Below are 23,984 nucleotides of genomic sequence, written 5' to 3' on the forward strand. Positions count from 1 at the left end.
TATTAAAATAGATTTCTATCTTAAATGTTGTCATCGTGTAAAGCAAGCTTTAAAAATTATCAGTACCCCTCGAAACACATTATCAACATTATGAAGAACCGTAGTGTCGTGTTCTCGCTACACCATATAGCTTTCGTTTTACCAAAGAAAGAACCGCCAATTCTACTCTCATTCCTTCATTTTCCTCTCTGATTTTCCCCTATCCCATATGCGGCAAGTTGTATGCCACGAAATCGGAACATGCGAATACTAATATATACCAGCATCGTTCGGTACATGTCTAGTATTTCCCAACTTTAACCGTTAACCGGAACTTCATACCTATAATATTTTTTCCGCTTATTTTCACGCGAAACAGTTACAGCGAATGAGTTGTAATACTGGAAAAAAGAATAATCTTTGTCGACAAAAAGCTCACGCAAAGCGAACACGGAAAACGAAACGATTAATCAATTCTGTAAATATTTACTATAAACAAAAGGCAGTTTTAATACAAGATTCATTTCAATTTAGCAGAGCAAAAGTGAAACTTTATTTATCTATATAACATATACGATTGTGATAAAATTAATATAATTTTTCTTATAATATATTATTAATTATTATAATTTCTTTAAATATATTAATATATTATTATTTTTAAATATATTTTATTCTTAATTTTTCTTACAATATATTTTTTATTTTCAAAAATGCATTATATTTTTTCTTCAATATATTTATATTATATTCTTCAATATTCATTATATATATATATATATATATATATATATATATATATATATATACGATTGTGATAAAATTAATAAAATTTTTTTTATAATATATTATTATTTTTAAATATATTTTATTATTAATTTTTCTTACGATATATTTATTATTTTAAAAAATGCATTATATTTTTTCTTTAATATCTATAAATAAAAGAAATTTAAAAAAATAAACTTTTATGAAATAGAAATCAATCTGCTAAAGTGCTCTTTAGAATAAGTGTATAATAATTGATATTGTAATATTATCAGTGCAAGAAAAAATTCTTAAACCTACATTATCGACGATATGGTCGGTAAATTCGTTGCCTGCATACGTAATTATCGATAATGAGGGATTCTGTAATTTATGGTTGATATCCGCCAAAATTTATTATTATAAAATTTATTTCGCTAGTCAAACCCGATCGATTGTAGGAAAGGGGTGCCGAGAAATTGACAGGATTACAAGATTTCGTGCGATTTGGCGGAATAATCGGCGGTTTAAACGGCAAGACAAGACGTACGCATCATGTATGTTACATTCTGCGAAAATATCAAATGTGCGATTATGTATGAAATGAGCGAGTCAGACAGGAAGACGTGAACACACGCGCGAGAAAGAATGTCAGACGTTTGAGCGAGCTGTCACGGTTTTAGACTTTTTCGTATAATAATCTCGCGATTATTCCGTCGTCTGATTACGTCCGGGATTACGTGGGGGTGGAACACGCATTGCAAGAGATAGAGAGGTTATTCGATTTCATATTCCGCCCAATTTCTCGGCGGAATTGTTAGAGAAAAAAAAAAATGTCGCTGCCGTGTCAAATTGTTATTCAAAATCGACTCTGATCCAGCGTGACAAATGATCGACAGTCACGTTCTCCGTGATGCCGAACGAAAATAGCTAAAAGTGAAAATGTCACCGTTTCGCAGAAAAAAGTCTGGGAGATCCTTCCCCGTAAAGGTCTGCACCCTAGACGCGGAGCTCGAGTTCAACCTGGAGGTTAGTCGTCGATACAGTGTTTTGTAAATTTATTCTTGCGAATGACGCAACTGTACTTATGTGTAATTTGCAGTGGAGATCGACAGGCAGAGACCTGTTCGACCTGGTGTGTCGCACGATAGGATTGAGAGAAACCTGGTACTTTGGACTCCAATACGAAGACTCCAAGGGTTTCATCTCGTGGTTAAAGCTAGATAAAAAATGTAATCGATTATTGTTTTTGTTGGACACATTCAGGTTTTAGATAGTGATTTTCAATATATTTATTGTAACAATTTTGAACCGGTTACAGTACAGGATCAAGGTATTTCCCAGCAACCAACAACATTCATGTTCCTAGCGAAATTTTATCCCGAGGACGTGGCCGAGGAACTCGTGCAAGAAGTCACTCAACATTTGTTCTTTTTACAAGTGAAACAGGCTATACTCTCTATGGACATTTATTGCCCACCCGAGGCTTCCGTGTTACTTGCTTCCTATGCTGTTCAAGCAAAGGTATTTTCTTATACTCTAAATAGTTTACGAGTAAAGAGCTTTGCTTAAATTATATATAGAATTTATTTTAAATATAATAGTAAATGTATTTGAAATAATCACAGACTTGTCTTATGTGTTTTGAAATTTTATTTACACAGGATGTATAAAATAAGATGTAGGATATAAAATATGATTGATGATTTTATACGACATTTCCTTCAAAATGATAAAAATATATTGGGAAAGTCTATCTAAACATTTTAAGAATGTACTTGTTAAGTTATATACATTTTGGATGAAAATATTAGTTGCTTAGGTGAGAGATGGATCAAGTCCAAAACTTGTAGCGTACCTATTAAATAGGATTCTATTTTTAAAGTAAATAGGTTTTGCACTAAGGATTCTCTGTATCGTTAGATATTTCATATGTAAATATTATTGTGCATTTATTATATCATAAAATTTGAATATATCATATAAAAAAAAATTTAATTTTATAAAATAAATAATTAAAATAATTTGTCATAAATTTGTGTCTGTGATAAGAAAGATTTTATAATTTTTATTTTAATTATTAGTATGGTGATTACGATGAAGTTTCATATCGCCCTGGAATGCTTGCCAGTGAGGATTTACTTCCACAGAGAGTTATAGATCAGTACCAAATGACTCCAGAAATGTGGGAGGACAGGATAAAGATTTGGTACGCTGATCATCGCGGTATGTCTCGGGACGAAGCAGAAATGGAATATCTTAAGATTACTCAAGATCTCGATATGTATGGTGTAAACTATTTTCCTATTAGTGTAAGTATCAAGATATTAAACTCTGCATTGGTTACTTTTATCTTAATTTTCGAATTTTTATTATTTGCATTATTATTAAGGGAAAAGTTTGATCCATTTGATATTTTAACATAGCTTTTGTCTTATAGAATAAGAAGGAAACGGATCTTTGGCTCGGAGTAACAGCACTGGGATTGAATGTCTATGAAAAGGAAAATAAATTAGCTCCAAAGACTACATTTCAATGGTCGGAAATCCGTCACATCAGCTTCGATGACAAAAAGTTTATAATCAGAACCATGGAGAAAACGTCACCAAACTTCGTGTTCTTCTCACAGAAAGCTCGGATGAACAAATTGGTAAAAAAACAGTCAGATGTTGCCCGCTGGGTGAAGAATTTGATAGCTTTAGGGTTGGATGAACATAATAGTGCAAACAAAGCTGCTCACGTATTATTTGTTAAGATCCTGGACCTGTGTATTGGCAACCACGATCTGTACATGAGGCGACGCAAACCAGACTCTATGGAGGTTCAACAGATGAAAGCACAAGCCAAGGAAGAAAAATCTAGGCAAGTAAATACATATTCTTTTGTAAAAATTATTTTTTGATGAATGGGTTTTTTGTATTTGTATCCAAAATGATGTTTGATTAATTTATAATCTTTATTGTTCGAGTTTTTAATTGATATAGTTTGAAATTTATTAAATGCCATCTAATTACACGCTTTCTAAAATAATGAAAAACTGTCACATTTTCACAGATTAGTAATTTTATTATTAATAGTAAAATCAAATTATTTTTTTATTTTTATTTTTATTTTTATTTTTTATTTCTAGCTTTAGAATCATAAACAATATGTATATATATAAAAAAGTAGAAAAATAAATTTCTAATTTAATAATAATAAGAATAATAAACACAACTTTAATTTAACATGCTTATTTTCTTTATTTATTTAATTTTTTATACGGCAACGATTTCTTTGATAATTGCTAAAACTTAACATGCTTTGAGTAACATGTAAATTTTAAAATGCTGTACAAATTAAAATGTTAATAAATGTCTATAAATATATAAATGTAAATTGAATAATTATTTTTTTCTAGTTTTGAATATTGAAAACGGTTTATTAAAATGCAGCTTTTTTTTTTAATCTTGCTCATACTTAGCCACTATTATATCTTTAACAAAATGCTTTTCTTTCTTTTGCTTATTTTCATAGGAAGCATATTTTAGATGTGTGTTTTCATCATGTTCTTTTTATATGTGTATATATTAAGGTTAGTAAATAATAATAAGATTAGTAAGTAATTATTTACATAGTACTTTTATTACGTACATATTTTAACAGTTTATACAGATTCTAAAAAAATAGAACTCTTAGATTCTTTAATGCTTGTATAAATAACATGTATATATTATATACAAGTGATTATTTTTGTAACTTTTTTACAAATGATTATGATATTATTAGGAGGCAAATTGAAAGAAATAAATTGGCACGAGAAAAACAATTGAGAGAAGCAGCGGAGAGAGAAAAAGCCGCTATGGAGCATCGACTTTTACAATACCAAGAGGAAATACGACTTGCAAATGAAGCTCTTGTAAGATATGATTGTATATATATATATATATGTAAGGATATAAAGAATAGCAAATATATATGTATATAAATTAAATAAAAAAGTATAAATTAATCTAAACTACACTAAATTGATACTGTGTACTTTTTTGTAGAGAAGATCTGAAGAGACTGCAGATCTTTTAGCTGAGAAAAGTCGCGTAGCTGAAGAAGAAGCGATGCTTTTAAGTCAAAAAGCTTCGGAAGCCGAACAAGAGATAACGCGCATACGGTTGAATAATATGAAGACTGAAGAAGAGAAAGTCCATTTAGAACGAAAGACCAGAGAGGCTGAATTATTAACGGAAAGGCTGGTCCAGGAGTCGGAACGTAGAGCTGCTGAGGCAGAAAGGTTGAAAGACGAGCTCTTACGCGCAAGAGTTGCCGAGAAAGAAGCTAAAGAAAAGCTGCTAGAATTTCTCAGTAGAAACGCTTACATACCCGCTACCATAACTGTAAGTATAGCTTCAATGTTTATTTAAAAACAGAGTGATATATAGAAAGAATGTTCAGTTATTTATATAACACTTAGTCATACATGATATTATATAAGTTTGACTTATAAATCGTTCATTTGACTTCTCGATAGCCTGTGCCAAATCTATTTCCTTCGACGCAAGTGCTTACATCAGATCTGCAGGCAGATCTTCAAACTCTACAATTGGACGCGGAACCTTTGCCACCTGATTTAACATCTTATGATCTTATTGGCGACGGAGATGTCGATCAACTTTCCCTAGAGATTGAAAAAGAACGGCACGATTATTGGGAAAAAAGTAAAAACTTGCAGGAGCAACTGCGGGAATTACGTTCCGAAATTGAAGTTTTGAAAGTCGGTGAGAAGCAGTGCGAATTAGATCAACTGCACGAGGAGCAAGTTCGACTCGGTGAAAACAAGTATAGCACACTGAAAAAGGTGAAATCTGGATCTACTAAAGCTAGAGTTGCCTTCTTTGAAGAATTATAGTTTCTGAAAAGCGGATGTTGATAGATACCCGTTGAATATATGATATCAAGTCACTTCATCATCTGTCACTTTGTACGAGGCACTTATACGTCACCATTTTACCGTCCGACAATTCATCATCCAATATGTTATTGAATATTTTATCGAATAAATTAAATATAGTAATTTTAATAACGGTAAATATTAATAGTAAATACAGTGAAAAACAGTAAATATATGATAAAATATTAAGTATTAGGCGAAAAAGTATCATTATGAAGTAGATTGGACGATGAAAATTCGCAGATGATGAAATGTCGATAAATTGCTGGCATACAAATGTGTTATAAACAAGTGGCAGAGTAAACAGTCCATAAATCGAATATACTATCAATTGAATTTTGAAAAATAAGGTCATATAAACATACATATATATATGTAATACTCAAAAATATGCTCCATCACAGAGTGTTCCATCACTGTTGCATTATACTGCCAGATTTCTCAATAAATTTGAAGTTTGACTTGAAAGTTTTAAAACTTAGAGAAAATCTTTTATGTATTAATATAAAAATTAAATTTATATATTGCAAATAACAAAACATTCCAGTATAAACATATGAGTAAAAAAATTGACCGCAAGTAATAGAAATTTATTGCTTTTTATCCCTAAGTTTAGACTTTATGCATTAATTCTTAATTCTTTGAGTCATCTACACATATCCAAAATGACGCAGCGCCTTTTATTTCAATTTAGTATAATAATGGAACACTCTGTATATACAAGATATGTACATTTTATGCTATTATAATGCAAAATGTTAGACAAATTTGCTTGCATATAAATATACAGTTGACTTGCAAATATGAATATATTGCGCATTTGCGAACAAATCAAAATAAATTTACTAGTTTCATATTTTACATTAAAAATAGATTCATATAACTTATATTTGTTTCATTGTGTATTATAAATTTCTATAGATATGAATATTTTGATATGTTTATATTATGCTTACTAGTTAACACGTTGATTGACATCAGGTCATAAGCGCCCGACACAAATTTGACGTTCATCTTTGACGCCTCATTTCTTATTGGCAATCCCTATATTTTATACGTTATATGATTTTTGCAATTAAATTGTTCTATTTATATAAAAAAAAGTTTGGCAGGACTAAACATGTTAAATTTATAACTCTATATTTGACGAAAGATGTAAAGTGATGATGTAGAATATTAAAAATGATTATACAATATATTTTTTATGAAAGCTTGTACTTTCAAATTATTATTAATATTGTTTATAGAGAATAAGTCAAAAATGCTTGACAAAATCTGTTATAATTATATGCTTGCATATTTAACTTATAAAAGCAGAATAAACAAAATTAGATACATTTATTATCTGTTTTAAACAAGTATATTTTATACAGGCTGTACAACGAATATATGTTTTATGTGTAACATTTTAGTTATAAACGTAACGAATATATATTTACATTTGTATGTGCATATATAAGAAATTCCTTCATGGAATTCTTATCTTTTTTTCTTTATTTTATTTCATCCAAGTCAAACTTAAATGTTATCTGTGATTCATATATACATTGTTATAAACTTAAGGATTGGCTCTATTTCCGAGATATTTGCAAATATCATGTAGAAGCTAAGATTTAAACAAACGTACACTTTAACTGCCCGAGTTAATCGAGTTGTGCCTTAAAGTTGTCGTATTATGTCCATACATACAAATCAGTAATTTGAATATTATACTACTATTGCATATATATATATATTTATATACATTGGATGTAATCAAAAAAACAATATAAACTAGTATATTCTCTATGACGTAGGAAAATATTTACATCTATAAAGATTGTAGTTTTGGACTATCCTCAGCTATAAAGTTTACAAATACATTTTTATTTTTTTTCTTAAAATTAGGAAAAAAATAGTAATATTAATTGGCACTTTTTATAACGTTCAGTATTCTGAATATGACTATTAATAAATACCAATGCTTGAATCTTATATAATTACACTTTTATCAACGCGCGATAATCGTATATACATATATATAAAATGACATTACATCAATTATTGGTACCGGTGTATCTATCAAATGATAAATATTCCCATTATATTTTTGGATACGATATTTATATTAATATTTAAATAAAAGTTGTGAAACTTATACAAATATGAGGAAGAATTGACAATTCACAGCACATATAAACAAAATTGTTCAAAGCTACTAGAAGCTATTGTGTATTTTTAAGGAAAAATGTGCCTTATTATGTTATTTTAGGTAGTATTTCAATTTTTTAGATAGTGCGATTTGTACATAGTATATGATAGTCACTTTAAGAATCTATATTATGAACTCGATATTAAAATAAAAGAACGACGCACATTAACACATCTAAATTATGTATACATTTTTTGGAATGTTATTACTTTTCGACTCTTCCATGTTTTATTGTGTCATGTTGTTGTAATTCCGCAATAATGATATAATTTTTTGACAATGTAAATTATAGTACTTTACCTATCTTTAAGCTTGTAAAATAAGTATATATATTTAGAGAATTAGAGAGTAATTTAGAGAAGTTGCCTTAATGTCGCAAAGTGTCATAAAAAATAAAATCTGTTATTTTGAGAAAAAGTTAACTTTGCCTCCTACTAATATATATTATTTATATAAATATATGTACTAATATATATGTATAATTTAACCAAACGCGCGAATTCTAAAAGAGTTTAAGTCTAAAATATATTAGTTACATAATTAATCGACGTTTATTTTCCAATTTTCTTCATCTTTGCGTTAATACATAATTTTTTAAATATGCATTATGCTGTAAATAATATAAATTTTATGTTTTATATATATATGTTATATATATAAAATCTTATTCTATATACAGACGTATTAAATCATCTTCTTTGGCAGGATAATGTGTCACTGGGCATCTCTTGTTTTTCCGTATTTCCGATAAGATGCATTGATAGCAAAAGACATAACTGAAAAATTAAATCAACCTAATTTATTTTGTTTAAAAATAAGATATATTACTAAGTATTATCCACTTACCCAGATACCATAAGCACTGTCTTTATATGATGAGATTTAAGACAAAGTGGACAAATTCCTTTGTACCGCTGCGCAACATTTGGCACCTGTCGAACGAATATTGTATTATTCATGGTAACTGAAATTATTTAATTTTATATGATGCAATGAATTATAAGCCGATTTATTTAATCTATTTTTACCTTTGGAGGTGGCGGAGCTGGAAGACTCATGATGTCCATATCGTAATTTTCCTGGGTCCACCATGAGACAAATTGTAAGAAAAAAGCCCCCAATTCAAGAAATCCAGTGACAATTCTTTGAAATATATTCCATCCATCACCAAAAGTGAATGAATTGTATTTTATCTTTCTCAACAATTCCGTGATGGTGAGAGCAGTTTGTGCATCGGCGTACGTCAGTGAAACGGACAATAATCTTAGCAAAGGTAATGGATATACTGTTTTTTCCGATATGTAAAGTATGTAATTATACAGTACGAGCGATTCGTACGTTATAGAAAGGATTGAATGTCCTTTAACAATACATTTTCGAAAGAATTTTTGTCCCCTCTGCATCAATACAATATTTAATATTATTAACCAATTATTGCAATACAATATATATTTAAAGTGATGGTGATTCTGTATATTTTAAACTTGCCTCTCTTGATGTTAGACCGTCTACTTCTTCGAGTTTATATCTCGAACTGAGTTGTGCAAGTTTATTTTTTAGATATGGAAATATCACAATTAATATCAATGACACTATTTGTTGCTTATGTGACAAGTTTCCTTTGAGTTGAGAATCGACTACTGCAACACGCTTCAAACCATAAAATGTTTCAGAAAACGATGCGGCTGAAAACAATTACGTGATAAAAATAATTTTTGCTTCTACAGAAGAGATTATATAAATTGCAGCAAAATATTATTAAATGTATTATTATAAAAATACTTACAATATTTCTTTAGGTAATATCTTTGAAGAAATGCATTAAAAATTAAATAACCCTCATCTGCCCATTGAAGAATATGTCCATATCTTTCAGGATTAAAAGAAACAAGAAACTATAAAAAATGAAATTTAGGGAGAAATTTATACATATTTTAAATATTTTATGAAAATGTAATTCACATGTATAAGATTGAACAATATTTTAACAAGAAATGTAATGTTATAGCTAATTACTATCCAATAAAAAATTACAAATGGAATATATTCTCAAAATGTTGTATATCTGCTGTATATTTCTAAATGTTTTTTTTTTATATTTTTTATATATATAAAAAAATTCTCTGACAAACAATGATTGAGAAGAATAATTGCGTTCAAGAAACATTTCGAGAAAATATAATGTACCGATAAGATCTTTTTAAAAGCTGGTTCAAGGGTAGATGCGAGTGATTCCTGAGCGATGATTTCAAAGATAGAAGGCTTGATATATGCGGTTCCAGTTAAATGAGCACCCTTCTCTGCCATATCTCTCGTTTATGTGGATATACACGTTAATGATACACGTCGAGATCTGTTCTTAAATTATATTTATTCGTCAAGTGTTAACTTTGCGGTCCCTAAAATGTATTCTCTGTTGATGATTTCACTATTTTTTTGAGAATAAATTATTCTTGAGGTTAAAGCAATATTTCTATTTAACATATTCATCGTATTCATCATGCTTTCGTAACGGTTACTAAGGTCATAACATCTGTTCTTTTCGCGGAAAATATTTAGAATAAATAATTGTCATTGAGATTGTCATTAAGACAAAAATCTGTCAACACATTCTTTTTTTCAGGTATAGCAAAAATATTAAATTGGGTGGTTGATACGTCAAGAGGATAATAATACATTGTTAAAGAAGGCATTTTTGAGGTTAGGAAGTTTATTTTCATAGATCCCCCCCCCCGCCCCAACATATGTCTAGCAGACGTTTCAAGCACACTCCACTTGACATTTCAAATTTTTCAAACACGTGCCACTTGACAGTTCGAATCTTTCACGCACGTTCCACTTGCATTTGCAACACTTGTAGGATCATTTCATCCTTGTCATTCACTGAAAATTAAAAGGGATGGAGGGTGCATACATCGCCAAATGGAACGTTGAATTGAACAATTTCGAAACACTTGTAACGTCAGAGAATCCGTGAAGTAGAGTAACATTTAATTAACCAATCAGAGTAAAAGGAGCAAAGATTCCTTTATCCTGATTGGTCGGTACTTTACCACATGAGTAGTATGTATTTCTGAACGCACTGCTATTAAAGTGATTTTTGTGGTAAGTGGTAAGCAAGCTTCGGTCGAGTAAATCATGTCGCCGGTGCGAGAGGTCTTACGTGATTCCAGCGGTGATTCTGGTACGTAAATCGATGGATCTCCATTTGTGGCTCTTCCTCTATAATTCTGTAAAGCTATAAGTAATAGTAATATATAATATAATAACGATAGTATAAACGAAGCATTTACATTTAGTTCCGTAGTTTTTGAGGTTATGTCTGAAAATAATGTGCTGATTCTGTGGTTCTGTTTTCAGGCTCTGAGTCTGACAATGCTTCCGCATCGTCGAGATCGAGTCGTAGCGGTAGTCGAGCGTCGCAGGCTCCGGTGCAAACGTCAAGTAACGCCAGGAGCGAACACTCCGAGGACGAAAATGGCGCGCCGGCTTCGCCCGCGTCGAACGCCAGCCGCGCCTCGAGATCCACCGTCGAGTCGAACAAGCTGGACGGCAGCCGCAAGTCGGAGAGCCCTTCGTCGAGAGGCGGCTCGGGCTCGAGGCGTTCAAGCGTTGGTTCCGTTCAGAGCGACAAGTCTGGTTCAGCGAGATCCAGGAGCGGTAGCCCAAAGTCGGTAGCCTCCAACAGTTCAATGGACTCGCAAAAGTCACCCAGGTCACGCTCGCCGTCTCCGCGTGGTAGCGTACGTTCCTCCAGTCCGAAGTCACCTGTCAGCTCGAGGTCTGCCCATTCGGCGGAGAGGAAATCCAAGACTCCGGCATCTCCTACGTCTAATGCATCAGATTCGCCAAAGAGTCGCCGATCTAGAAGCGTTTCCTCGCAAAGAAGTAACAAATCAGCGGGTTCGGCGAGTCCAGCGGAAAGAGCAGCTTCTGAAAAATCTGACGATAAGAGATCACGATCCAAAAGTCCGAAAAATGATAAGAGCGATAATGAATCAAACAGATCCTTTAAACAAACAGGTTTGTATTTGTTTTGTTTCATTAATAGAAAATATATTTTCTATTTGTACAACTTTTTTAACAAGTTATACAAATTATGCTATATCTAATGTGAAATATCTAATATGAAACTTTCTTCTTGCTTAGATCATAGTCCAAAATCTGATGACAGCGATGAAGAACGATCAAAAGTTAAACGACAAAACAGCGGTTCTGGTTCAGATACAGAAAGGACTGTTAAAAGAGTTAAAACGATAATAACCTCAGATTCTGATAACGAAACGGCAGATAAAGAGAATAGCGTTGCTCCAACTGCGGACGCGTTGTTCGGTGATGCAAGTGACATTAGCACAGACGACGAAAAGGACAAGAAGGAAGAAGGAGGAGAAAAAGAACGGAGCCGTAGTCGAAGTAGGAGTAGAAGCAAAAGTCATAGCAGAAGTAGAAGTAGAAGTAGAAGCAGAAGTCATAGTCGCGGAAGATCTGAGAGCGGTGGGGAAGGTCCAAGCCATCGCGCTATCATCGAAGATGTAAGTTAACGAGACGAGACGAGCAAATTATCTTTACACCCTTTTGCACTATGCTTTCAGGACACGACTTATTTTTAATCTGAGATGAAAAAAAACAGACTTTGACGAGAAGCGCTGATGTTCTAACGTTAAACGTATTCTGTGCGTAGGAAGAGGATAAAGACAAAGAAGAAGAACCAGAGCCACCTCCAGAAACTAGAATCGACGTAGAAATTCCGAAAATCACTGCCAATCTCGAAACACATGAAATTCATTTTGTAAAGTTGCCGAATTTCTTGTCCGTTGAAACAAGACCGTTTGATCATGAAACCTACGAGGATGAAATTGACGAGGAGGAAACTCTGGACGAAGAGGGTCGAGCGCGATTGAAGCTAAAAGTTGAAAATACATTAAGATGGAAAAACACGTTTACCGACGACGGTAAAGTAGCGAAAGAGAGCAACGCAAGATTCGTCAAGTGGTCGGACGGTAGTATGTCGTTGCATCTAGGTTCGGAAATCTTTGACGTATACAAACAGCCTTTACAGGGTGATCATAACCATCTCTACATTCGCCAAGGTACTGGTTTACAAGGCCAAGCGGTGTTTAGAACAAAATTAACTTTCCGACCGCATTCTACCGAATCGTTCACTCACAGAAAGATGACTATGTCTTTGGCTGATAGATCCCAAAAGACTTCTGGCATCAAAGTTCTTTCTCAAGTGGGAATGAACCCAGATCAGAACAGATACGAGATGATAAAGGTGCTACAATTTCTTTATGCATTATGTTTAACTCTGATCCCTGTTCATTCTTTTTCTTCAATATGTCATTATTTTTTTCTATGTTTTAGAAAGAAGAGGAAAAACTACGTATGGCTATGCGAGTCCAAAACAAAACGAAGAAGAGTACTAGTGGTATCAGGAACGCTAACCGTACCGCGGGAGCATATAGTGGCGACGCTTATCATGACGATGGTTCCGACGACGAGGGTGCAATTTCATTGGCAGCCATAAAAAATAAATATAAAAAGGGAGTTGCAGCAATTCCTTCTAAAGGTCAGTTGCATGTATTATATTAAAATGAATTTAAGAATACATCATCTTTTTTTATCTCTTATATAAAATAATGTTAGATTGATTTATTCTATATATTAAAAGCAATATTGCACAATAATTCTTTTGCGATACTTAAAAGATATTGTCTCTGCAGCTTCAAACATTTATTCTTCGGATGAGGAAGGATCGGACATTGAAACACATAGGCCTAAGAAAAATATTAAAGGAAAGATACTTAAAGACTCAGATGAAGAGTCTAATTCTGAAACATCAGCAGGAAGTGGTGGAGATGATAATCAAGCTGATGATGCAAGTGATTAAAATGTATACATATTTTAAAGTTTAGTAAATAAAAATCTTTATAGTAATCTAAGACAAACCATTCTAGACATATTTTAAAATTTAGTAAATAAAAATCTTTATAGTAATCTAAGGCAAACCATTCTAGATATATTAGTTGTATTAGTACAAATAGAGTACGAGTATAGATCATGCCTGATTTATACAATGTAAATATGACGATAATAAAAAGTATTATATATCTGTATGCCTGAAGTAGCTAATATAGTAGTAAATTTTAATATAAAATTGTGAACATATAAAACTGATCTATTTAAGTGTGAAAAATTTAATCAAAGAACCGTTTAACTTTTATATAAGTGAAGAATATTAAATTAAGATAAAAAAAATAATGGGATTCATAATTGCTAAAAAATCTTTATCTGAAATTGGGTTTTAATTATTACAAATAATTATAAAACAAAGTCAGATTGCAATAACTATTTTTAATCAAAAGTAGTAAGTTTATTTAACATTGCTGCGCTTTTGCAATAGTTACATAAAATAAACATTGATAAAATAATCGTGAAAAATGAAATTCGAAAATGTGCCACATTTTATCTCGCACAATAATTTTAATAGAAATTATAAAGCAGCATTTTTCTGTTTTGTAATATCAATTTAAAAAATACATCAAAATTTAATAATTTGATTGAGAGAAAAGATACTTTTCTTAAAACATTTTTCTTAATGTTAAGGTCATATTTATAACAAGAATTGTGAAATAACAGCGCATACAAAGTTTCAAAATAATGGCGTCGTACATATATTTTTTATAATATATAATTATAATATTATATAATTATATATTATATAATATTTAATATATATTTTATCTATTCTATAATATACATATATATATATATATATATATATATATATATATATAGATATAAATATATATATATATATATGTACAACAAAATGAATTTCATTTAAGCTTGTCTAGAGAATTCATTTTTCGTCGTAATGTAACGAATAATTTTATTGTGAAGTAAACAGAGCGAATAAGTAGAATCTTTTTAAAGAGAACCTTGTCTTGTGTCATTATAATAAGCTATTTGCAATCGACCATCGTTAAATTCTATTGTTTCGAGAACTTTCATAGAGATATTCAACGTAAAATTAGAAAACTAGAGATTGTAGTTTTAATACATATGCAACGTAAAAATAGACTTCAATTTCATCGACACAAACAGTGCGGTGCAATATTTTGATGTTAAATGGCATTATAATATAATACTTGCAATAGATTTTTACTTTGACCATGTGTATTACAAATACTATTATATTTTCGTGAAAATAAATATTTTTTTATTGGCAGGTGTACAATCGATATCGTTTATAGTTTTTTAAAACCAATGCGAATCAGAGGATGGCCGATTTGACTAGACTACGATCTTAAAGTGGTAATTCTCTCTCTCAACGATATTTTATAGAAGCGCTTGGTCAAGTCACTACGCGTTCGGCCCTATTGTGTTTATGTTCGGTGTATGTATGTGTGTGTATGCATATATATATATATATATATATATATATATATATTACAGTTTATAAATTCTAATTTAAGCTAGGATTCCGTCCTATGTCCCACTGTATTTCAATCCTTGGCCACTTTGTTTGCAAGACTGTCAGCATTGGATTGCTATCCATGATACACTTCACAGTGCACTCGAGCAGTACCGCTTGTCCCATATGGTACTTCACTCTATTTTCCGGATTGCTACGTGGCAGACCATTGTAGTGATACAAAACGAATGTGTCTGGACACATGCATGGTTCCTCGGGGAAAAATTCATCCATAAACAGTGCGAGAAGTATTATTCCTAGATTTTCATTATCCAGTTTCCTTCTTATGATATTGACACTGCAACAATATTCCAATTTTTGATGATCAAATTTAATACACGCACTTTATCAATGCACTATTGATGTAAATAATGCACAGAAAAAATAAGAGAAAAAAGAAAGCACGTACTATTCTGCATCAGCTACTAGCCCTAATTCCGCCATTACATTCTGCAGTTGATTTGCCGCGATGAAGTTATTTCCTTCCGGATCGAAGCGTTTAAAAATCCTTCGGGCCTGTTCCGCCGGTGTTTCCGGGCTCACTAATCGCTTCTCTGTGGAGAAGAGCACAGTTAAATGCGTATCCGATCCCACCACCCAAATTGGATCCGACGGTGACTTTAGAAATGTTCCCACTTCACAGTAACGTAAGTGTTCCAACAGAGTCAAGAATCCTACTTTATTTTGTTTATCTATCCCACGTAATTCTACAAAATATATAATGTATTAATGTATTAATCCAGAAAAAGAACAATTCATTATAGCATATCAGGAGATGTGGATAATTATATTATTGTGTTTAGAGAAAAATATAAAAAAAACAGCCATCTCACTTAATCCACTAATATCCTGATCGTGATCCCAAACGTGACTGACTGCTCGACCAGTGAGCATTAAATTGATTAAATTTTGACTTCCGTATCCATAGGTGGAGTCAATCATGGGTTCTATGGGCTCCAACATTTCCAGGCATATTTCCGAAGCTCCTTTTGTACACATTACAGTGTAAAGTAACAGCAATACACCATATTGATCTTTCAACATTGCAATTCGTTCTGTGAAAAAATCCTCCACATCTTCGATATTTCTTGTAATAAATATCCTAAAATACAATAAGTAACATATAATCAACGATTAAATAATAATAAAAAAAAAATTAAATGGTTCCATCGTTATTTACAGATAATATACATGTATATATTTTCTAGCATAAACATACCTTAATTGAGAATGAAAAACTTCCGATTCCAATGGGGTTTGTTTTGTAACCTGTGTTTCACTAATTTGATTAGTTTCGCTAGTATCTTGAGCTGAATTTATCGCGGGCTCTTTGGAATCGGAGCTTTCTTTACCAGATACAAAGTCATTGGAATCATTGGCGTATACTATCGAATACTTGGGATCCCGAACGTTGACGGCTTGATTTATAATTTCAATCATAGCCTTTACAAGTAATTGATCACACTTCTTGGCCTGAATAGTCTTCCAAGTTACGACATCACTTTCCAATAGTAACTGCTTCAAGATAAATGCTTGAACCGAGGCTATCACGGCGCAAGGCCCTCCTTCTCTCTGTACAAGTGCGGTAGGTTCATCTATACTGAAGTAAAAGCCTGTAAAAACGATAATTATTATAGCTATGTGTCTAGAAAGTGTAGCTATAAGTTTATAATACTTCATTATGAGCTCTATAATATGATTCTCTATATTATGTAAAGCACACATGCGTATCTTCTAAACATTAATATTAAATTATTCAGTATTAAATTATCAAATTGATCAATTCCACAGAATTGATAAGCAAGAATCATGAGAGAGAGAGAGAGAGAAAGAGAGAGAGGGGGGGGAGGAGAGAGAGAGAGACTGCAAAGGAATAACACGAGAAGGATATCGTGGAGAATGAGAACTCTGATGCCGCCTTCGGTGAAAATGATTACAATTGTCACTGTCATCGGCCATTAATGACGTATATGACTTTATCGGTCATCTGGCTGTCAGAAATACAACCAGGGTGATATTACCTTGCGCCCATCGCTTGAAAATGTCCTCCTTGACGGTCGAACCCCAGAGGAGCGTTTTAATGTTTTTCAGGAGCTCGTCGTCGCCTGCGGTGACATTTTCGGCCATTATCTTCCGAATGAGCACGATATACGGGAGATTAAAACGCGCCGTGTACACGAATTTTATCTGCAGATGATCATAATATTACTTTCCAGGGGCTTTTACGTTAGCTTATTCTCGTGAGATCTCGCGAGGATTATCGGTCACATATAGGCAAACCACCTCGATAACCTATTATGTACAACAGACAACTGCCAAGTACGTCGCCATTTTGAACGGATTCTCCTTTAGGCAAGTTTCGCTTTGGACCATAGACTTGTGAAACTTGTAGACGGGGCCTTTCACGAGGGAAAGACGGTGTTGATAAGAGAGCGATAAGAGTTACTTCAAAGAATGCTACCTCTTTTATCAATGTAACAATCGAAATCGATAAATGCGATCTTTTATATGCATAAATTTATATGTGTCAATTTTCTTTGTTATATTTTTAAAAAATTACCGCGACCACGGAAAATCCTTCAAAAAATTTTTCCTTTATGAATAATAAGTAATGAAAACTAATTTTATGTTATATTAATAATTTTATATTATAAAATATATTATATTTAAATATCATATTCATTATTTTTTATATTACATTAATAATTTTATATTAATTATAAAAATAATTTTTATAATTTTCTCTGCGCAGTTATGAATGCAGTTATTCAAAGTTGATATATGTATATCGAAGTATCTTTCTGCGCGCGAGAAAGAGAGAGAGAGAGAGAGAGAGAGAGAGAGAGAGAGAGAGAGAGAGAGAGAGAGAGAGAGAGAGAGAGGATATGTACTCGCGCTACAGGCGGCGATTCATCTCTTCGAGGTATGTAAATCAATCGTATAATAATTTTATAATATATTGAATAACTCTTTCTGGCGCGTTGTGTGTCTTGCTAATTTGCGCGATAATTATTGTCGCTATTAGAAAATGTAAATAAACGTGCGCGCGTTATGTATACAATTTTTTAAGCGCGACGATGCGAAAAAAATCATTTCTTTCATCGAAGATTATAAAGTGCTATTGAAATGATTTGTTGAAGATTTTCTGTTAACATATATGCATCAATTTATATATGTCAATTTTCTGTTATATTTTTAAAAAATTACTGCGACCACGAAAAATCCTTCAAAAAATTTTTCCTTTATGAATAATAAGTAATAAAAACTAATTTTATGTTATATTAATAATTTTATATTAATTATAAAATATATTAGAGTATATTTATATTTAAATATTATTATATTAATAGTTTTTATATTACATTAATAATTTTATATATTACTTATAAAAATAATTTTTATAATTTTCTCTGCAGTTACAAGTGCAGTTATTCAAAGTTGATATATATCGAAGTATTTGCGAGAGAGAATAATATGTTCTCGCTATAGGCGGCGATTTATCTCGTCGAGGTATGTAAATCAATTGTAATAATTTTATAATATATTGAAAAGCTCTTTCTGGCGCGTTGTGTGTCTTGTTAATTTGCGCGATAATTATTGTCACTATATTAGAAAATGTAAATAAACGTGCGCGCGTTATGTATACAATTTTTTAAGCGCGACGATGCGAAAAAAATCATTTCTTTCATCGAAGATTATAAAGTGCTATTGAAATGATTTGTTGAAGATTTTCTGTTAACATATATGCATCAATTTATATATGTCAATTTTCTGTTATATTTTTAAAAAATTACTGCGACCACGAAAAATCCTTCAAAAAATTTTTCCTTTATGAATAATAAGTAATAAAAACTAATTTTATGTTATATTAATAATTTTATATTAATTATAAAATATATTAGAGTATATTTATATTTAAATATTATTATATTAATAGTTTTTATATTACATTAATAATTTTATATATTACTTATAAAAATAATTTTTATAATTTTCTCTGCAGTTATAAATGCAGTTACAAGTGCAGTTATTCAAAGTTGATATATATCGAAGTATCTGCGAGAGAGAATAATATGTTCTCGCTATAGGCGGCGATTTATCTCGTCGAGGTATGTAAATCAATTGTAATAATTTTATAATATATTGAAAAGCTCTTTCTGGCGCGTTGTGTGTCTTGCTAATTTGCGCGATAATTATTGTCACTATATTAGAAAATGTAAATAAACGTGCGCGCGTTATGTATACAATTTTTTAAGCGCGACGATGCGAAAAAAATCATTTCTTTCATCGAAGATTATAAAGTGCTATTGAAATGATTTGTTGAAGAATTCTGTTAACATCGTTTAATTGTCTTCTACATTTTTTATTTATTTATAAGTTAACAGAGAATCAACGCTTTTTATAAAAATCCCCTCGAGCTGGTTATACATATATACAGAGTTTTCGAGTAAATCAAGTTTGCTCGCTCTGATATTAAACTTGATGATGTCATAAACTTCGTCTTATTAAGAGTACTTGAATTATTAGTAGCTTAATCGATAAAGTACTTCGAGTAAGTGTTTGATTGATTATATCATCTGGGTTGAGAATCTTTAAAGCTAAAATAGCGTTAAATTGGGTACGTATACTTTATATTATTTACGTTTTTAATATATTATTTACATCAATATCAAATTCAAAACTTTTATATTTTCAATCGAACATGTACGTTCGTAACAAATTGTTTCTCTTATAAATCCCGCTCTCAAAGCAATCAAACCTACTTCACTCTAAAAAACGCTAAATAGTTACAATACTTGCCAATATGATGGATAATTTCTTATGCTTTATACATTCTATTCGTTATTGCTCGTAATAGGGCATTCTGAGTGAAAGTCACGGCTCGTAAATCTACGGCGGCGGAGAAGGTAGGCATTCCTTGATGGCTGGACGAGGTAGGCGAATGGAATTCCGAGGAAAGTGTGGAAAATGTTTTAAAGAAAAGAGAGATAAGGAAGATCCTTTAGGATAGCGCTTTGAAAAGCCTATCATAATACAAGATCTAATCTATAAAAGAAAGGAATATGCCTTGAGATGATGCCTATGTCTCGAGATGATCAGAGAGTCAGTCGACGACCAGTCAGGAACTTGTGTAAGCCGGAAAATTGCGGGAAATATGTTTGCGAGACGCATAAAGGCGAGTATGATCGATCAACGGTTCCCTTTTTAAGGGATATATATTTTGTGAATTTATTTATTTTTTTTTTGCCTCGATACATTTTTTTTTTTTTTTTCGATCGTCGTTGACGGATCGCGTGGTCATCGAAGACCGTGTGTCATGTCGACGAAGAGACACGTAACGTTTTACGCAGACCTGCCGACGTTATTTTCTCCTCGAGCACTCGCCTCGCTACGCTAATCGCGTAGGGTAATTAGATTCTACCGGGCCTAATGAGTCATAACTGGCAGTACAGGTTCGCGAGAGCGATCGTACATACTTTTAGTTCCTGCGAGTTCCGAGATCTTACGATTCTACTTGGAAGTAGATAGAAGAATAACGAGGCTTACATGCGGAAGTATACGTGTGGTTGTAACTTTTCGGAAGTTTGCTCGTCGTATTAATATTTTAATTGAAGCGAACCCCGGCAACTGTTTAATACACGTATTTAATACGATCAAATCTCGCCTCTTAATCTTGACCGAGCGTGGTTTAATGTCGAAAGAATACACCGGAAACATATTCGCGAGATCCATTCATATCATTTTACCGGGCAATTACGGGGTAATATCGGAGAAAGGTATCTTTGTTATATAAGAGACGGTCTCTCATTGTCAAGCCGGCAAGTCTGCAAGTCGTACGAACGTTATTATTTGAAAGCACGTGAATGGATACGTGTAATAATGGTAACGCGTGCGAGTCTCTCGAAATTCTAAATACTTGGATGCTTCGAAGAATTTATTGAATTTAACACAAACACAAATACACTTGCGGTTACGATCTTCTCTACCTTATTTCTCTACGCGCATATTTTCCTCTATACATTTGCGTATTTCGAGACGCCGTATGGTCCATCGCAGATCGGTGAACCGCGTCGATTCCGGCCTGCTTTCGCTTTCGTGGTGTCGAAAGAATGGAATGAAATGAGTTTAGAACCTATGCACAGGTACACGCACACTATATATGTGTATATAGTATATATGTATAGATGTACTCTTGAAATCGGTAAAGTTCCATTATTCGTCGAGGTATTTGCTTGTAATTTACGAATATTATCCGGAAATAATACATTTTTCGATTTAAAAGTGAAACCAAGAGAATACCAAGTGGTCTTACGAAACGTCCGTATTAAAGTCTGCTTATCATTTCCCATAGATTACGTCATTATTCCTCGGCTGTATCGTCGCACAATCGATCTGGTTAACCGACGAAGCGACGCCGGCTAACGATATTGGCGAAGATTATTTTCTAGCAAGGAAAATTTGGTCCGATCCAAAGTCATTGGATTTCAAGATTATCTTGCCATCGAACTTGGAATTACAAACGTATCCGATACGGTACCACAGCCTCTGGTCCTTTGAGATATATCCGTTCCAAATTTCGTTACCCATAGAGAAGGACAACGGCGGGGAGGAATCGAGAAGTGAGAGAGAAACATTTTTTGTAGCAGAAGATCGCGCGCTACCAAGTGAAGTATATTATTTCATAAGAATGAACTTACTTTGACCTTACGTAGGCCAGCGGGTGAGCGCCAACAGGAGGATTTCACGACGCGAGGCGCCTTCTGTCAACGAGAAGGTCGACACGGACAACCACCGGGAGCGGAATTACATCAGGGAAGGTGAAATCTCCTTTGTGACTGACGAAAGGAACCTGCCGGCCACGAAGGAGAAGGAGGTCGACCTGAGTTTCCTCGACGACCTTGGCGGTCTGGCTGCCTTTCTGCCCGATACCGAGGATACTGATAGTGATACTCCGGACGAGGAAGAGTCCTCTAACGGCTTCTTCCAAGGTTTCTTCAACTGGTTTATGTCGAAATTACGATCTATAATTAATTTTTTCACTCTATTATGGATGAGATAATCGGAGATTATTAAGACGAAGCATCCGATTCGTCGAATTGACCTCTATTCCCAGTACACCGAACAAACTAGTCAAAGATGGTTCTCTTCCCGAGACTCAAAATTCAACGAGCACTATAAATACCGCAGACAAATAGTGTCTAAAGTTTTCTTATACACATCTTATACAGGTAGCGAGCACATGTCGTTTTAACGTCGCAAACTGGTCATTTCTGGTTCAATGACGGCACGTGACCAAATGCCTAATTTAAAACGTCATAATATTGTGATTCTTAAGTCATTATTATAAATCGCCCAAGTATTACTATTTTTTAACTAAAAACTTATTTAATTTTTTATAATATCTTAAATTATTAAAATAATTTTGTGTATAATTTTGATATTCAAAATTCTCTATATCTCAGAGCCTTAACATGAGTTTCCTCTATAACGTGGGACTTGATCGTGACATTTGATCGTGAATCTTTTCCTCTAGCGTGAACTCGTGAAAAGTGAAAAGTTTTATTAACGAATTCAATATTTGTGAATAAATTTTTCATTTTTTACAAGTTCACGCTAGAGGAAAAGATTCTCGATCAAATGTCATTAAAACGTCACTAATAGGTCTAAAATGGTCATAAAGTCACGTCTTTTTAACGTCTTGAAATGTCGTCATCGGTCTGTGACATTAGTCCGTCATTTTTCCGTCATTACATCCCGTCATATTTGGTTCGAACTGACCATATTTTGACGTCAAAATGTCGCGTGCTCGCTGTCTGGGATACTGTCCGAATTTTCAGACGTTCTTCTAAACTTTCAGGAAAATGACTCTGATGATTAAAATAAATTGTTTGAAACTTTCATCCAGATCTGAAAATTCAGGCAAAGTGTGTCCGTGTTCTTAAGCAATTTCTTACAATAAGGCAGGCTATCGAGCTACAGAGCGAACGTTGGGGCTGAGATTTGAAATGCTCGGCAAATTGGATCATTATAACGTAACATTCATATCCGAGATATGCCGTACTCCCCATTGATCGTTCCTTGAAGGTTCCTACGATCGTCATGTCGCGTGATAATTATCATCAGTCTGTGGAAAATAATCTCGCGCAAATGATGCGCGAAATTAGCGCTGCCAATCCATCAATTCGAGATGCCGTCGACTTTCATGGAAATGGCGACGTAATTGAAAGTATAATAGAAAGTCAAAACAAAACAGTAAAATGGGGAAACACTACAATGTGAGCGCCGTGATTCCGGATATTCAAAGATGCATCGATTGAATGATTCTACCGACGAGCCCGTCTCAGGTTAATTGACATCTCGATAAGTATAGAATTACAGGCTATTCAAAATTAATTTAACGCTCGGATGATAATTGTGCCATTTGTAGATGTAGATGAAGATTTCTTGGTTTCTTAATTACGTAGAATGAAAGCGAGTGTAATTAAATAAGCATTTTATCACATGCAATCAAATATGATCAAATAAAACATTTTCATCTTTGTATAAAAAAGTCGAAATATTTTTTTTAACATTTCGTTTACGTAAAGATAGGAGAATATGTTTTTTTAACGAATTACAGATATATGTTTGCCACGTTCTTAAACGACAAAATCTTTCACAGTGAT

General features: G+C 32.7%; 5 protein-coding genes across 7 annotated transcripts; 3 read left to right on the forward strand and 2 right to left on the reverse strand.

Annotated features, from left to right (window-relative positions):
• The first annotated feature begins 1,150 nt into the window (after positions 1–1,150).
• Mer (ezrin/radixin/moesin family protein merlin) lies at positions 1,151–7,609 on the forward strand. 2 transcript variants are annotated; one of them, XM_072897310.1, is made up of 9 exons: positions 1,151–1,755; positions 1,829–1,958; positions 2,048–2,250; positions 2,811–3,038; positions 3,167–3,376; positions 3,482–3,588; positions 4,495–4,624; positions 4,758–5,096; positions 5,231–7,609. In XM_072897310.1, the coding sequence occupies exons 1-9, from the start codon at positions 1,669–1,671 to the stop codon at positions 5,606–5,608; spliced, it is 1,812 nt and encodes a 603-aa protein (XP_072753411.1). In that variant the 5' UTR covers positions 1,151–1,668; the 3' UTR covers positions 5,609–7,609. The 2 variants fall into 2 exon arrangements, with proteins under 2 accessions (XP_072753411.1, XP_072753410.1); XM_072897309.1 differs by having other exon boundaries at positions 3,167–3,588.
• A 760-nt stretch (positions 7,610–8,369) lies between these two features.
• Pex12 (peroxisomal biogenesis factor 12) lies at positions 8,370–10,542 on the reverse strand. Of its 2 annotated transcripts, XM_072897314.1 has the most exons (7): positions 10,029–10,542; positions 9,628–9,736; positions 9,330–9,526; positions 8,870–9,238; positions 8,688–8,773; positions 8,523–8,617; positions 8,370–8,451 (listed from the first exon to the last, which is right to left on the reverse strand). In XM_072897314.1, exons 1-7 carry the CDS (start codon positions 10,146–10,148, stop codon positions 8,447–8,449), a joined length of 981 nt encoding a protein of 326 aa, XP_072753415.1. In that variant the 5' UTR covers positions 10,149–10,542; the 3' UTR covers positions 8,370–8,446. The 2 variants fall into 2 exon arrangements, with proteins under 2 accessions (XP_072753415.1, XP_072753414.1); XM_072897313.1 differs by having other exon boundaries at positions 8,370–8,617.
• Positions 10,543–10,915: 373 nt separating this feature from the next.
• Atu (Another transcription unit) lies at positions 10,916–14,014 on the forward strand. The gene is made up of 6 exons (XM_072897308.1): positions 10,916–11,025; positions 11,202–11,864; positions 11,991–12,373; positions 12,523–13,116; positions 13,206–13,410; positions 13,565–14,014. Exons 1-6 carry the CDS (start codon positions 10,980–10,982, stop codon positions 13,729–13,731), a joined length of 2,058 nt encoding a protein of 685 aa, XP_072753409.1. The 5' UTR covers positions 10,916–10,979; the 3' UTR covers positions 13,732–14,014.
• A 164-nt stretch (positions 14,015–14,178) lies between these two features.
• LOC140668362 (ubiquitin carboxyl-terminal hydrolase MINDY-3 homolog) lies at positions 14,179–17,675 on the reverse strand. The gene is made up of 5 exons (XM_072897311.1): positions 17,340–17,675; positions 16,538–16,931; positions 16,152–16,420; positions 15,728–16,025; positions 14,179–15,616 (listed from the first exon to the last, which is right to left on the reverse strand). The coding sequence occupies exons 1-5, from the start codon at positions 17,443–17,445 to the stop codon at positions 15,310–15,312; spliced, it is 1,374 nt and encodes a 457-aa protein (XP_072753412.1). The 5' UTR covers positions 17,446–17,675; the 3' UTR covers positions 14,179–15,309.
• Positions 17,676–20,278: 2,603 nt separating this feature from the next.
• On the forward strand, positions 20,279–22,776 carry LOC140668563 (uncharacterized). Its single transcript, XM_072897705.1, has 3 exons — positions 20,279–20,494; positions 21,671–21,938; positions 22,032–22,776. The coding sequence occupies exons 1-3, from the start codon at positions 20,411–20,413 to the stop codon at positions 22,376–22,378; spliced, it is 699 nt and encodes a 232-aa protein (XP_072753806.1). The 5' UTR covers positions 20,279–20,410; the 3' UTR covers positions 22,379–22,776.
• Positions 22,777–23,984: the final 1,208 nt, after the last annotated feature.

This window comes from Anoplolepis gracilipes, chromosome 8 (assembly GCF_047496725.1).
Source record: "Anoplolepis gracilipes chromosome 8, ASM4749672v1, whole genome shotgun sequence".
NCBI classification, from domain to species: domain Eukaryota; kingdom Metazoa; phylum Arthropoda; class Insecta; order Hymenoptera; family Formicidae; genus Anoplolepis; species Anoplolepis gracilipes.